Here is a 16,276-nt window from a genome sequence, read left to right as displayed (position 1 = left end):
CCATCCTAATACTTCTTTCCAGATGTTGGCCCTGTTACTCTAGCCATTGATTTAAGTTTTATGGTAACCTTCAACATGGCTTTGATTTATATTCTTTCATATGGAGAAAGGTGTGAATATGACATAGATTTAAATGGATAGGTTTTCCCAGTTCAGCACCATCTCATTCTATTCTGAGGAAGACCCTCATCCACAAAGAAGTGCTTCAATATATCCATTATTCCAGCCCACTTAGTTTGATGACTAAGTCATCAAACCCACTTATATAAGAGCTTTCAATAAGGTAAGACATGCCTTCCACTCCATATGGTAGAAACCCTTGATACCCTCCTCCTTGTCTGATCTGCTTCAACAACCTCTGCTTTTACAGTAGATAAAGCTGTATGTACAGAGATTATTCTCCTATGGTTACTGCATTTTAGTTTGTAAAGGACTAATAGAGAAGTGATGAATTCATTGCATTAAACTAAGCAAGCAATTCTGACATAAATCACCTATACTTTTGCGACTCACGAGGTTGAAGAAATAAATTTATAAAGATGTATGTCATATCTTTTCCCAAATCCAGATGTTTCACATGAGTGTCAACATTAATTCAACCATCCAATAAATCTGGTCTCATAAAGATAAATCTGCTTTATTCTCTTATGTATTTATTGTTATGTAAACACTTTTGTTATTATCTCAGTATCATCTATAGTGGCTTTTTCTGCATCATTCACCCAACCCAGCACTATACCAAGGTCTGTTTTGTTTTCTTTGTGGGAGGATTACTGTATCCTCCAAAAGATGGTCATGGCAGGGAGATCCAGGTATTTCTGTATTATCTCATTTATTTATTTATTTATTAATTAAAAGCTTTTGTATGCTGCCCTATTATACAAGATCTCGGGATGGGTTCCTATATGTTGCTATACATTGCATTACCCAGCACAAGGCGGCACTATGGTATAGAGCATAATTACATTTATGCACTATGTCTCCATAGTGAATAATGGTACCATTTTGAATTATATGAGACTTTTCTTACTCTAAAAATGCTACAAATATGCCTGGAAGACAGTGGAGAGGCCTGAAGTGAAAGTAGGGAGAAAGCCAATATTTTAATAATCATAAATTATTGAAAAATATTCTGTTAAATCTGTCCTAATATCTGATCTGTGCAAGCTCCTTCAAAACTCAACCCTAAATCCAAGTTGCAGAATAGGAACATCACACCTACTGACACACTTCCCTAGTCTTGTAAGAGAGAAGAAGGTGCACATAGAGGAGATTGAGAGTTAAAACACTAGTGATTTCAGGTGTCAATCTCTGATGCCATGATTTAAATTCTCCAGTTTTCTCTTGATATCACAGGTTAGATGCTTCACTGCATACCTCCTCTGATGTGTCATGACTATGAGAAATCTCTTATATTTGTTTCTGAGAATCAATAGTGATTCATTTCCAGAAATTGCTTCTAGCTTATGTGTGTATATGCCATGCTTCTAATTGAAAGGGTCTTGCAAAAAGCAACACTCACTGTGATGACCTATTCACTACCTATTCACCCTGATAGAACACCTTCACCAATACAGCCTTGTAAGAATGCTAGTATTATTGGAAGAGGCTTTGCTTCCTCTGCCATGACTTGAAGATTGCCATGTTTCAGTGAGACTTCTGTTTAGTATCACGTCCCCATTTTTCAATGGCCACCAATCCCATCGTGAATCCAAATGCAGCATGTTTCAGGCACCAATTCAAGACCCGTCTGTTCACACAGGCCTATCCTCAATGTGTTTCAATTATGGCATGCTATTGGCTTTACTGGTTTTATACTTGTTTGCTGATTACTGTTGGAATCTCTCCAGGGATGATCCTACTGTAGTTCACAAGAGAAAAGTTAAAAGGCACAGTTTAGATACTGAATAAAGATGAAACCTTGTCATTTAATCTGATGTCAGAGCTTGTCAGTTTTTCATGCTAAAAGCAAGAAAATGTTACATGAAAAACCAATAAATGAATGGAAAGTTATGCTATTGGTATCAATAATGTATAATGATTGGTGTGGAACCATTCTCATTGCAATATCACATTTTGCAGAAAAGTTATGGAGCATAATCATACATTCACCCCATAATTTTGAATTATTTTGATGCAATTTTGACCTGAATCTGTATCTTGGAAACTAGGGTCAATTAATATTCAGGACATAATTTTCCTTTATTAGTGACCCAATTCTGGTAAAATTTAGCTACTTTCATTTTCGAGGCTTTTTCCTTGTAAACCAGTGTTACATGGAATATTATATGAACAAGGCTTCTATTTTTTTAATTAGTTCATCTTTTTCAAAAAGCTGAAGGAAAAGTGTCCTTGATGCAACTGACCATCATATGAGCAGTAGTCTTTTACTGGAGAATAATGTCTAGGGATGGATAGGTCTAAATTCAAGACAGAAATTTCCCAATAAGGCAGCATCACTCCAGGTAGTCTGCCATCCTCCCTGGTCCTGCATTTATTTTATTTACTCATTTATTTACATGTATTTATAGGCTGCCTATAATTGCTGAGGCCTTCCTAGGCAGCTTACAATGTAAAACATACTGACGGTAAAAACACATTAAAAGCCAATTAAAACAAAATAAATTAGACATCCTTAAAAATAATTAAAAAGGGACACAGCATGCAGGATAAACATTTAAAAAATTCCTAAAAATGTATGTATAGTACTTTGCCTCCAAAGTACTATACATATATACAGATGACCTCATAGTTTGATATGCTTTGGATCCAGAATTGGTTTTCAATAAAGAGATAAAAATGATAAGATGTAGGTAATCATAACTAACCTAAATTTCATTGTTATCCATGTGCCTACTCTAAATAAATTCCAGATTTGTTTATTGCTTGATTCTTGACTTTTTTCTTCTCTTGCACTTACCTTTCCCACCCTCCCTCAACCTCCCTCAGTCAATGGGAAACAATGGAAGATTCAATTCAAACATTTATGTTGGAACCTAAGATTTGAGAAGAAACCAATTTAATGAACCTTACCTTACCACTCCCCACAAACTGAATAATTCTCCCTCTCCTTTTCCTGCTGCTCTGCTGTATTATCAACTGCTCTCTCCTTCTGCTCTTTATTCTTTACCTTAATAAACATTTACCTTGAAATCTTTACTTCGACTTTTTGACATCCTAAGCATGTTTTCCTTAAATGCCAGACTGTTTGTTTATGCTGCACAAATTGAGCCTAGGAAGCCAAGTGACAAATCAAGAACAGAGCACCATAACTCAATGGTGAATTGGGAGGAACAGCTGATATTCTTCCTTGCAGAAACATCCAGATCTTTTATCACATATCAAATGGGGAAGTGAGTGCTGATGGCAGCAACAGTAAATAAAGGAATTAATTGTGCAAAGAAATCACTTCTACACCCTTTCTTTCAGCATTGGTGATTAGTTCTCTTTACATCACCACAGTTTGCACTGAATCCACCATTGACTGGACAACCGCCTGAGCACCAAATAGCATGAGGTATCTCAGCAATTTTTGAAGAATCCTCTTATTTTCAGCAAGGTGTGTCACAGTATATTTAAGCATTGTGCATATTGTTGAAACTTGCCATCATCAGCATATCATAGCATATCACAGAAATCTCCACTGGGAGGGAAACCAAGCGTCAGAAAATTCAAAGTCCTATTGCAGCTACTTTTTCATGTCCCTGAACAGAAAACAGTTGCATATAGCAAATTTCCTCCAAGCACGTGATCAAATTCCACAACCCTACAATGCAATCAGCCACATGCACGATGGCCTATCATCCTTCCCAGTGATCATGAATGCTGGATTGCACTGGTAATAATGAAGGCAATGGTTTGCACTATCCTTTCCCTGAATATTTGTGGATTTGAATGCATGATCACATAGGTCATGAGTTGGACATAGGCATTTCTGAAATAAGGAGTCAGGTTGTTTAGAAGGGGATGTAATATAGGTAGTTGCATCTCAAAGAGATGTCTTTCCTTATGACTCCATCTCATAGCCCTGTACTTCAAGGGGCATTGCACTATACTTGGCAAAGCAAAATGACTTTGGCCATCATGCTTTGTTTCCCCTAGAAGTATGCTTGATAAAATACTCCTAAGGACCCATTTTCTTACATGTGCTATTTTCATCCTTTGCAGCTCTCAGTTCAGTTACCCTGCAATTCTCCTCATGACCTCTGTGGATCCTAAGTATAGACTTAAGTTTGTTTTTCCTTGGACAAACCCTGCATGTCGATTGTAAGAAACTGCAAAATGAAACACAAAAAGCAATGACAAATGTTCTTTTATAGGCATGCTTGACGTTGAGGAGTGGTGCTGAAGAAGCAGCACTCATCACTCCAGCTTTTGAGAACCTCCTATACTGTAAGAGCTGCGTCAGCTGTGTTTAAGGATCTTTGCTAGAGGCAGAAGAGTTTTATTAATAATATGACTTAAGCTGAAACTTCTGAGATCTTCATCTGGAGGAAGTCTATTGTCATAACAATAGTATCCTTGGAAATGCTGCTGCTTCTGATGCAGATACCTTATGCAGTGTTTGGGAGACCTATTGCTCAATGTACCTTCCATGACCAAATTGATAGTCCACATCAATATTATACAGGAGGTGACCTCATGATTGGTGGGACAGCTTCTCAGTGCATTATTTTTCTAGATCAATTAACCTTCAGTGAATATCCTGAGTCTTCTTTTGACTTCCCCATGTAAGGATATATTTCTTATTCCATTACATGTACTAACCATAGAACTGTAAGCTGATTTAAGACTTTTACTGATGCCTACTCTGAAGTAGAGGAACTATTTAGATCTTTCTTACTCCTAGATCAGTGTGTGTAAATTTACAGGTGAACTGTGCAATCCTGCAGCTTTCTAGACAGCATCTAATGGGGACATAGTGTTTTTGGGGTTTGTACACTTTCCACTTTCAATAGGAAATCTGCAATCTTTTTACTAAATAACTGTGCTACTACATCCCATTTGTTTGTAAGTTGAATAATTCCTCTTCATCTTGCTCTGAGACTTCTTCTCTTCTGCTCTTATTCATGTTTGTTTTATTTTCCAACTTTTTAATCTTGGAATTTATATTTCCATATTTGAAATTAGAAACATAATAAAAGTATTTATGGTTTTAACTGTGCTGGGCCACCAGGGAACTTCAGCTTTTGGATGGTATAGGGATGCAATAGCCCTATGAATAACTCATTTTAAGTTTCAGTGTCATCAGCTGCTATATTATACCAAGATTGCCTTCTTTGTGATGAAATTTCATAAAATACTTTCCAGAGGTAAGGCAACAGATTGTGCAGTCTGGGTCAATATACTTTGAGAAGCTACATCTGTCTTCTCCACATCCATACCTCATCTTTACCCTTCTCTGTACTGCTGTGTAATTTCATTAATTTCATTTCATACTTCATATAATTTCATTTGATTCATTGTGTTCCTTGGAGTGGATATATACTGAAAAAAATAGAATGAATTTGTTGATGTAGGCCAATAGTATATCCTCTGACTGGGCAATTGGTACTGATAAACAGATCTTAATAAAGGGTTTTTTAAAAAATCATACTGTATGAGTGAAGTACAGAATCCCCTTTCTCACTGACCTAGTTGCACAATTGATTTCACCTGCATGGCTCTTGGGGCTCATTCAGAGATGTGGAGTGGAAGGAGGAGGAAAAGGTGAAGGCCTTCTCCATCACTCTTTCATCCAGCTGTAGCCAGCAACAGTCTGGCAGGACACAAGAATCCTGGAAGCAGATAAGACCATGAATGGATGGCAACCCAGGAGGGTTCCACCTTAAAGACATGGAAAATGGCTTTACTGGTCTGAGCACTACCAGGAAATAGTAAAGAGATTAAAGTCACACCTTTCCATTTTCAAATGCTCTCAATCTCTAGCATACTTAACATGAATGAATGAAATATCTCTCTCTCTCTCTCTCTCTCCCCCCCCCCCCCCCAGAAATGGTTAGTTTAATTGAGATATCATAGTCAAAACTGGACTGAACTTCCCAGAGTTTGGAGAAAAATATAGAGTATTACTCCTGTTAATGCTTTCCAGTTTCAAAGGGGGAAACTGTTCAGTTTATGGACTCTCATTCTCTAAGATCATCTATATGTAACATTCACACCCTCACTTGCATAGCTTATACCATGATAACACTGAAAACTAGACTTGCAAGGAAATTAGTACTAGGTGGCTTGGCTAATTAAGGAAAACAAAGTAAAGAGGCAAAACAGGAAAAAATGGTAAAATACTGACCTTTTACTGAATATTTTGGTATTCACTTTCATTAGAGCCAGTGCAGTCCTATTGCCCCTAGAGCAGGTGTTTGTGATCATAGAAACATAGAAACAGAGCGAGTCAGAAGGGGTCTCCCGGGCCATCTAGTCTGACCCCCGGCTCTAGCCAGCTCCGCTCACAACATTCCCACCATGTGCATGTCCAGCCTATCTTTGAACACCCTCACCAATGGGGCTTCAACCACCTCCCGTGGAAGCCCATTCCACACCCTCTGGGTTCTAACTGTCAGGAAGTGCTTCCTGACAATGAAATTGAACCTTGGTTCCCTGAGATTTGCTCTGTTGCAGCGCATCCTGCCTTCATCTGCAGAGCAGAACAGGTCTCTACCCACCTCTGTGTGACATTCCCTCACATACCTGTATGTTGCCAACATATCCCCTCTGAGTCTCCTCTTCTCCAGGCTGAAGAGACCCAGTTTCCTCAGTCTCACCTCATACGGTATCCCCTGCAAACCGGCCACCAACCTTGTGACCCTATGCTGCACTAATTGTCCAAACTTGGAAGCTTACAAGCATCCAGGCCAGGGTACAAGGCAATCTCTGTTGGGAATGAGAAAGACAGTTCCTGCCTTGGTGCACATTCTCAAGGCCACCTGGCTTGACTCTAGAGGAGAAGGAAAAGAGGGGGTGACTTCAGAATGTGGGCCAGTTCCAGACCTAGAGATGAGAGAAGCAGAGAGGCTTATTTCAAAGCCAATCTCCCCTAGTAGGCAGGCAGCCTCTGAGAATAACCAAGATATACAGCTAGTAGGAGGAGGCTTGGAACAGGCGAGTTTCTCAGATACAGGCAAGGTAGGTATGGCTCTTGACCCCAGGACACGATGCTGGCAGAGGAGGGTGAGCCAGTAAGAGGATTGCCATGCTGAGTAGAGGTATGCTCATTTCCAGAAGGCCCTTTCCAAAGCAATAAGGTCCAGGCATGCTTATAAGGAAAGTTCTTGGAGATGAATGCTTGATTGAGTTCAACAGACCACCTTGTGCATGCGCAGAGATCCATTCTGGGTGTTTGTACTTCTGGAGAATTATTTCATCAGTAAAAACATTTTGTAAGGAAAGTGTGGCTTTGAACATGAAAGGGAGGAACCCCAGCTCATGACTAATCTCTGTTTCTGCCACACTCTGTGCCCTGCTTTTCCTTTAGGTGGTTGTTCTTTGCCACCCAGATTTAACACCAGGGAGAGGGAGGAATGGAGAGTGAGGTGCCATTTGTAATCTGCATAATGCCATAACCATGGTCTCCCCCTCTCCCTGTAGCCCCAGCATGCTTCTTTGGAGTCCCTTCAAGGTCCAGTTGCAATTGGGTGGGGGGAGTCTCCTAGTCCAGTTTTTTCACTGCCAGCTTCAAGGAGACAGACTGAGAACTACACTTTTGGAATCTGAGCTCCAAAATCTTATAGTTAGGACTTCTTCTGGCTTCCCAACCAATTGGGTGGAGGGCTGTAGGACTGTGGTCTCAGAGTCCCAGTGAGATCTCTGGTGAAAGCAACAACTTTCTCCAGGCACTCTGCTATGTTTGCAGTCTCAATACCTGACAGTTATTTTCCTCTCCTGTAATTGTCAGCATGTCTCCTGAGTAATTTTTCTACACATAAAACCCCAAAGGCATATTTGGAGGCTACAAGAAAAATAAATAGGAAAAGCTAAAAATGGACATAACACTAGAAATTGCTCCATGAAGTCAGAGACAAATAACTCTCTATCATCACTGAGTGTGTGTTTGCCTCATTGGATTTACTGTCTTTGGATTCAAAGGAAAAGTAACTCATATTATTAAACAAGCACATCATCAGTTTTTCCAAAGAATACCCTGCTGATGAATCTTCCATCAAAAGTAACTATTCCACCCAGCATGTGGTAATTCAGCAAAGTTCTGAATAGCTGCAAAGTGAACTTGAGATGCATGAAAAAGTAAAAGTGTAAAAAGAAAGATGGAGGATGAAGCTGGCATAGTCATACAGGGCAAGCATGAGTGGCATTCAAAGACAGTGAACAGCACTGAACAAAGCAGAAGAATGCACATCTGGAAAGGTAGCTTCATCCTCAAAACAATGGTGTCTTTCCTGTGGTTCCATCACATTATGTGCAAGACCCATCCTACTTGTCACAACATCAAGACCTGCTCGATTATCTGCAGGAAAAATGATCCTGTCCGAATTTCTCATGAATTCTATCAAGTGGGAAACCTTACCATTGGAGAAATTGCTTCTCAAGTCTTTTTCCTTCACCTCTCTGTGGATTTCAGAGAACAGCCCTCTCAGTTTAGCATGAAAGAAGCCATGTAAGAATTTCCCTGCAGCCTACCCTGATTGCATCTATTTGCTTAGGCCATAATTGCCAGGAATAAGTAAGTAAGTAATCAAGGAACAGAAAGCTGGAAGGATTGTGCCCTGGATGCAATCTTTCCAGTTATTTTCTTTGTTCTGCCTTCTGAATGAAAACTTGAAAAAAAATGAAATCATTCCAGTGTTTGCTCACTCCATGAAATCATTCAGGATTTGTTCACTATTTCACTATAACTGTCCTGCTTCTGATGATGCAAACACAGACCTTTTAGGAATTAGTGAAGTCAGCACCAAAACCAAGGTCAGTTTTCTTTACAAAGTCCAAATGCAGAGATTTCTAGAGAAGCAGGGAAATGCAAGGAAATGCAAGGCAGGAAGATGGTACACAGAGATGATTCCAGCACCCGTTGCCTAGAACAAAGTGGCAGGTCATCAGGGGCACCTTAGGAATGATCTGCTCAGAAGCAGAGACTTGACCAATGAAAAGTCTTTCTTCTTCAGGTGCATGCTTCTGCATCTGGCCAAACCTGAAGTTTTAGGTGCCATTGCTCCTTAGGATCACTGGCAAGACTTATCTGCCTTGGAACCTAGAGAAGGCTAACTACAACTTCATGGTTATCTCTTCCAAGGATTCAGTATACCCTTGATCTGCCTCAAGTTCTCTTAACCTGGGTGGCTCCTCTGATATTTAGCTCAGGGAGCTCCAGAAAATCCTCTAAAGAAGTCCTCAAGAGAGGCCATGACATGGGCATCACATAGCTGGGACACATACTTTCCAGTAATTTTACATATACAGCATTATATAATGGTGTTATTGCTCATTTTCCTCTTTGTGCAAAGTGAGCAGAGATAACAATATGAGTGAGAACCAGCATAAGGAGGGCTGTGAGAAGATGTTTAGAGAGTCCTAGCGATCTTGAACCTGACTTGCTTGCCCATCCCAAATTTTCATTCAACCTCTCTGCTTCTGTCCCTCCCTAGTACCCACCGTCCCTCTCCTTTCTTCACTCTTTTTCTCCTTTCATTAACCTAAATATTTGACTTTCACTTGGCTAGTTTATTGGCACATTCATCTTTTACACATTCTATATTGTGCTCTTCTGTCTGTGATTTTCAGGCACTGCAGATTACTTTGTCTGATCCCTTCTCCCTTTGCCTGATACTTCTGTGCTTTGGCATCTAATGTCAGTGTGCTTGTGCCCCATGTGGTTTTTAGTAGCTATGATAAGAACATTAGAACATGAGAAGAGCCCTGCTAGATCAGACCAAGCATCTGCCTAGACCAGCGTTCTCTTGACCCAGCCCTTGGGAACCCAAAAACAGAACACAAGGGCAACAGCAGTCTCTTATCTGTGTTCTCCAGCTACTAGTGGGCATAGGCACTATGCCTCTGATCCCAGAGGTAGTGGATGCCCTTCTGAACTAACAGTCATTGATAGTCTTCTCCTCCATGAATTGTTCCAATCCCCTTTAAGAGCCATCCAAGCTGGTGGCCATCACTACACTTTGGGAAATGCATTCCATGGTTTAACTATGCAGTGTGTGAAGAGTTGCTTCCTTTCATCTGTCCGGAATCTCCCACCAATCAACTTTATGGGAAGACCCACTGTTTTATCACTGTAAGACTGTCATGTTGTCTGAACACAGTCATGACATTTTACCATGTTTGGTCTTTAGAAACCTTGATAAGAAACAGCAGCTACTTCTATGGTTTCTCTGTGCCGTCCTGCTGTTCCACATCTTTCACAAGTGCATCCAGTGTTACGTCAGGGACAAAGTCTATTGTCAGTAAAAAAAAAAAAAGACATCAGATAAATCAACTCACAAGAAACTTGAATGTCTTCTGCACTGCTTATTTTTCATATGTCCTGTTTAGATAGTCTACCTAATGGGTTTCCCAGTGCATGAGGGGAAAGTGTGGGAGCACATTTGCAGGCCTTATTCCTTTCATGTTGCTCCATTAAATCAGTCACACCATTCTCCATTCATTGTGAGGCGAACTTCTGAAGGAGAAAGACTGCCTCCAGAAACTAACCCTTAGAAATTTGTATAACCATGGTTGTAAACTGTGTGGGTAGCCTACAAAAGCAGAACATGTTCCTGGATTAAGAGAGATGTGTTAAAGCCAGTAAGCACTTACTGTGGAAACCTATGAAAGGGAACTTATGAGGAGTCCTCACATGGACATGGTGGGATTGAGGAGGGCCATCTAACTAGAACTTTAGATCTTCCTTCCAAAGCTCATGCTACCATACTAAATGCATTCATATATAAGAGCTCCTCTCCTCTCCTCTCCTCATTCTTTCTTACTTTGCTTCCATAAGGTGCTTCAGTATGCTATTTCCTAATTGTTTTGGTCCATTCTGTGTAACTTTACAGTGTGATGCCAAAGAACTACCAGCACATCCTGGCTCTTGTATTTGCTGTAAAGGAGATCAATGAAAATCCTGCCATCTTACCAAATATCACTGTGGGGTTGCATGTGTTTGACAACTACTACAGTACCCAGGTGACATATGAAGCTACTCTGCACCTGCTTTCTACCCAGGACAAATTTGTGCCCAACTACAAGTGTGACATCCAGGACCATTTGATAACTGTCATTGGGGGGCTTGATGCTGAGACCTCCTGCTACATGGCCACAGTATTAAATGCTTACAAGATTCCACAGGTAAATCTGGTGGAGGGAGACAAGTAAAGCTGCAGCACATGATGATGTATTCTATCGTTATCTGTTCAATGGAATAGTTCTTTACTCTGTGGAGCAGTACTAAATTCGGTAGGGCAGAGAGTCCTCATGACAGTCCCACAAAGGACAAAAATGAGAGACTAAAAATGCAGGTTGTACTGATCTATCTGTAGATGACACAAATCTCTCCTTTCCATAAAATGCAGTTGAGTAAATGCTTGTTCAGAATCAGGACAAAGGCTAATAAACTGAGACTTAATCCAGACAAGGTTGAGGTACTGTTAGTGAGTGGTTTATCTGCTGGTTGAGGGATGTTCAACCTGTCCTGAATTCACTTTCCCCCCAGATACTGTGAGAATTGCAGTTAAATTCAGAAGGAACAGAGAATATTGGGGGTGGGGTGGGGAGATGGAAAAGTCCCAGTGCTGCATGTTTACTACACTCCCATTTATACTACTAAAAAGTAAGCCAAGCTGAAAAGTAAAATTGTAGACTGCAGCAAAGGAGCAGAGGAAATGGTTCTCATAAACAATGCTGATGAAGTGATAAACCTGTATGTAAATCATACCATTTAAGAATGCTAAATGGTACAACAGGAGGAGATGTTATATGATAAAAGTTTCCTCAGTTACTATTTCCCTGCACATAGAAATACTGATGTCCATAGAAAAGGCTTTCTCCCCTGTTCTGTCACACGGCAGCTTCACATGTTTGTGCAGGGAACTTGCACAACTTCTCTCCCTCTTACTATTATTATAAGAGGGAGAGAAATGTGAACTGAAGGGCTGTCATGGAGAAGATGGAGCACACTTGGAAAAGATGGAGCATACTCTCTGTATGCCAGAGGGCAGGACAAGAACAAACAACTGGAAATTGCAAGGAAGCAGAATTTAGCTAACCATCAGGACAAACTTCCTACATTGGGTAAGATCCAGTTTTAGTCATCCTTTGCTAGACCCATTGAAATGAATGGGATGAGTAAATCAGAACTTAAGTCAAGGCTATAAATTGATTTTAATGTGTCTATACTAAGGATCGCTAAACCCAGACTCAACCAGGTGAATATTATCAACAGTGGAACAGACAGTCTCAGGAGTTGGTGGACCTCCCTTTATTAGAGGTTGGTGCTGAATAACTAAGTCTCAGGGAAGTTGTCATTATATTCTTCATTATAGATATTTTGCTGAGCAGGGAAATGGACTTAGTAACCTCTGTGGCCCCTTTCTTCCCCAAAGTTATGGTTTTATGCCTCCATTACCTGAGGTTCAAAGTGAAACATTGTTTTAGAAATGACTTAGATTACATTAATTTCTTTTTAAGGATATATGATGAAAATATCAGTTCACTGTACAATATTTCTGGGCAATGCCTTTTAGCAAGTGACAATAGCTACATACATGAACAATTTTAATTTTAAAAAACAAAATTCTTCAGTTTTTATTTTTGTACTTTAGATTGCATATGGATCCCTTGTCTCAGGGCAGAGGGAAAAAATGCTGTTCCCTTCCTTGTACCAGATGGTTCCAAATGAAGTCCATCAATACACTGGGATTATCCAGCTACTTCGGCATTTTAGGTGGACGTGGGTTGGCCTCTTTGCTGTGGATGATGACAATGGTGAAAGGTTTTTCCAAGCCTTGGTGCCCATGCTTTTTGCTCATCACATCTGTTCTGCCTTTGTGGAAAGAACACCCAAATGGACTTATGTTGCAGGAATGCTAGACATGTTTTTAAGTAATTTGGACAGATTTCCTGTTCTCATGAAAAGCCAAGCCAATATCTTTATTGTCCATGGTGCACCTCCTTCCATGTTAAATTTGGCCTGGTATCTTCATATGGCTGTCCTGGATTTACACCTAGGTAAGGTGTGGATAGTGACAGAACAGTGGGATTTCAAATTAAGTCCCTATCAAAAGGGATGGGTTATCCAATCCTTCCATGGTGCTCTATCTTTCACAGTTCATTCAAATGAGCCACCAGGATTTAGGACATTTCTCCAGAATGTACATCCTTTCTGGGAAAGACAAGATGGTTTTATCCAGGACTTCTGGGAGAAGGCCTTCAGTTGTTCATTGAAGAACGCCAGTGTGGCTGAAAGTGAGGAACCTGAAGAAAGTTGCACTGGGGAAGAGGAACTAGAGAGTCTTCCAGGGACATTCTTTGAAATGAGCATGACTGGTCACAGCTACAATGTGTACAATTCTGCCCATGCCATTGCAAACGCTCTCTCTATGATGTATGAATTCAGATCAAAGCACAAAGCAAGGGTAACTGGTAGAATTCTGGAGTTCTGGAACCTGCAGCCATGGCAGGTAATGTTATCCAAAAGACAGACACAGCTCTGTTTTCATGAATAAGTTAGAATACCAGAGCATTCCAATTAGGGGAGGATCATTTATATAGAATGATCCAGTTGATATTGTACATAGTGAACTTCTAGAAAGCACCTGACAAAAGTTCACTATAGTGAGAAGCAGTAAGAAGCAGTGCAGGATGGCGGGTCCAATTTTGTGCTGTTATATGAAAGACCTGGGTTTTAATAGGCTGGACATGTACATGGTGGGCATGTCGTGAGTGGAGCCGGTTGGAGCTGAGGGTCAGAATAGATGGCCCAAGAGGCCCCTTCTGACTCGCTCTGTTTCTATGTTTCTATAATCTCCTCTCAGGCATTAAGTTCACTGGGTGACCAAATTCTGCTGCCCCATGCATGTCTTAATTTATACTTTGGAGGTGCATGTCCCACAAAAAACCAATCCAGTCCTTGAAATCTCCTGTTGCCAACACCCAGGTAGTCCCTAAAAGTAGCTGCTTCTAACTAGATCTAAACAGTATAAATTTTTCGGTGACCAATGCTTATCACTCATTGTGAGAGTCTAATACATTCTTTGTATTGTTTTTGTTCTATGTGTTTGGATATAGCTCCACCCCTTTTTAAAGGGTATTTCATTCAATAACACTGCAGGAGAAACTGTGCATTTTGATGTAAATGGAGAACTGGACACAGGCTTTGATATTACAAATTGGAAAACTTTCCCAAATCAATCTTTTGTTAGAGTCCTAGTTGGAAGACTGGATCCTCAAGGTCCTCCAGGCAAAGAGTTAACTATTCAAGATGAAAGCATTGTGTGGCATAGAAGTTTTAAAGAGGTAAAAAAAGAACCTAAATTCTTAGAGCATGTCGTCATGTAACACCATAAAATTGGTGCAATGTAGGGCCACAAGGATGGTGACTGGATTGCAGAGAAAGTCGTATGAGGTGAGACTGAGGAAACTGGGTCTTTTCAGACTGGAGAAAAAGAGACTCAGTGGGGATCTGTTGGTGACATACACATATGTGAGGGGGTGTCACTCAGAGGTGGGTCATGACTTTTTTCCCCTGCAGTGAATAGTAGAATGTGTTCCAGTGGAGCAAAGCTCAGGGAACTAAGGTTCAATTTCATTGCCAGGAAGTACTTCCTGACAGTTAGGTTCCCAAGGGTATGGAATGGGCTTCCGCAGATGGGTGGTTGAAGCCACATCAGTGAGGGTGTTCAAGGAAAGACTGGACATGCACATGGTAGGCATGTCATGAGCAGAACTGATGGGAGCCAGGGGTCAGACTAGATGACCTGGTAGACCCCTTCTGCCTCACTCTGTTTCTATGATTCTATGTGACTGTTAATCTACTTTCATTTCAGCATTACATGAACATTTTCTTGCATATTTTTCTCATACATAACCCCTAGGTGGCACTGTGGTATAGCAAAACAGTGCACAAATAGGAGTGGAAATTGCTTTTGCTTTTGGTTTCATTAAAAATGCTGAAGATGCTGTTAAAAAACAGAAGTGAAACTGGAGGATTATCTAAAGAAGCCATGAAGAACCATGACTACACAATGGCATGTGCAGAATAACCAGATATTGGAAGATGCATCCTCTCAAATCTAAGTAGTCTTAAAGTAAAATAACAATTTGGTTTTTTTAAAAATAAGTTTTCTACTAACTAACAAAAAAACCTAAAAAACATCAATCATCAAAAGTGTCAGACTGACTGGATCAGCCCCCCATACTTTTTCTTTTTATACTAATTCATAAACATATTTAAGTCTATGCATAGTCCTGTTTCTCTAGCCAATAATAAAAGGAGTTCCAAGTTTGATAGAAGTCTGTATCCTCTTTCTCCTTCAGATACAAAGTCAATCTGTCCATTTCGGCACAGTCCAAGATCTTTTTTAGAATCAGTTCATCAGTAGGTGATTCTTCACTCCTCCAATGTTGGACAAATGCAATCCTCATCAAGGAAAATAACAATCTGGATCCATTCCTATAAGATATCAGTCGTAGTTATGGGCCTGAAACAGTGCAGGCATTATTGTAGATGACATCAGAGAAATCCACAACTTACTGAGATTTTTGTGAATCTGACCCACAGTGGACTAGGTTTTTTCTAAAGCATATGGATTCCATATACTTGTGGACTATTTTTTTTTAAAAAATTGCACTTTTATTCAAATGCAGTTGGAAAACTGTAAAACAAAACAGAATGCACAAAAGTGTGAAAAAGTGTATATTTTCACCATAGGCTAAAGAGTGGAAAATATGAATTTCTGGGGATTTATATACTTTGGAGGATATTCACATTTTTGACAATGCAAATTTATACAACATTTGCACATTCACAACATTCATGCAAATACTTACAAACAAAAGGCACCTGACAATCTGCAAGACACAGACAAGTCAATTAACCCAGCACATACATTCCTAACAATGCATGACTGCAAAATAGATGGGATCATGAAAGCATAGTGTTGCAATAACTTTTCTTTCCTGGAGTGGCATTTGCAGAAATTGGTGTTGCAGGGGCTCTATTCTATGCCATGGTCTTTGACAAATGTGGTGCCACATAATTTGATTTCATCTCTCATGCTTTTATATGCATTTATAAACCACATTATAAATAAATTATATACATTTACAGTCTTTATAGGAA

At 40.0% G+C, this 16,276-nt stretch overlaps 1 protein-coding gene across 1 annotated transcript in view; it reads left to right on the top strand.

Annotated features, from left to right (window-relative positions):
- The first annotated feature begins 8,261 nt into the window (after positions 1–8,261).
- Positions 8,262–16,276, top strand: part of LOC123033476 (vomeronasal type-2 receptor 26-like) — a 12,345-nt gene continuing 4,330 nt past the window's right edge. Inside the window, exons 1-4 of the mRNA XM_044450080.1 lie at positions 8,262–8,611; positions 10,995–11,286; positions 12,759–13,616; positions 14,242–14,451. Of these exons, the coding sequence (XP_044306015.1) occupies positions 8,262–8,611; positions 10,995–11,286; positions 12,759–13,616; positions 14,242–14,451 (1,710 nt within the window). The remainder of the gene's footprint in view (positions 8,612–10,994; positions 11,287–12,758; positions 13,617–14,241; positions 14,452–16,276) is intronic.

This window comes from Varanus komodoensis, unplaced genomic scaffold, assembly GCF_004798865.1.
Source record: "Varanus komodoensis strain SLA01 unplaced genomic scaffold, ASM479886v1 scaffold62, whole genome shotgun sequence".
NCBI classification, from domain to species: Eukaryota; Metazoa; Chordata; class Lepidosauria; order Squamata; family Varanidae; genus Varanus; species Varanus komodoensis.
This window is presented reverse-complemented; position numbering and strand designations above follow the sequence as displayed.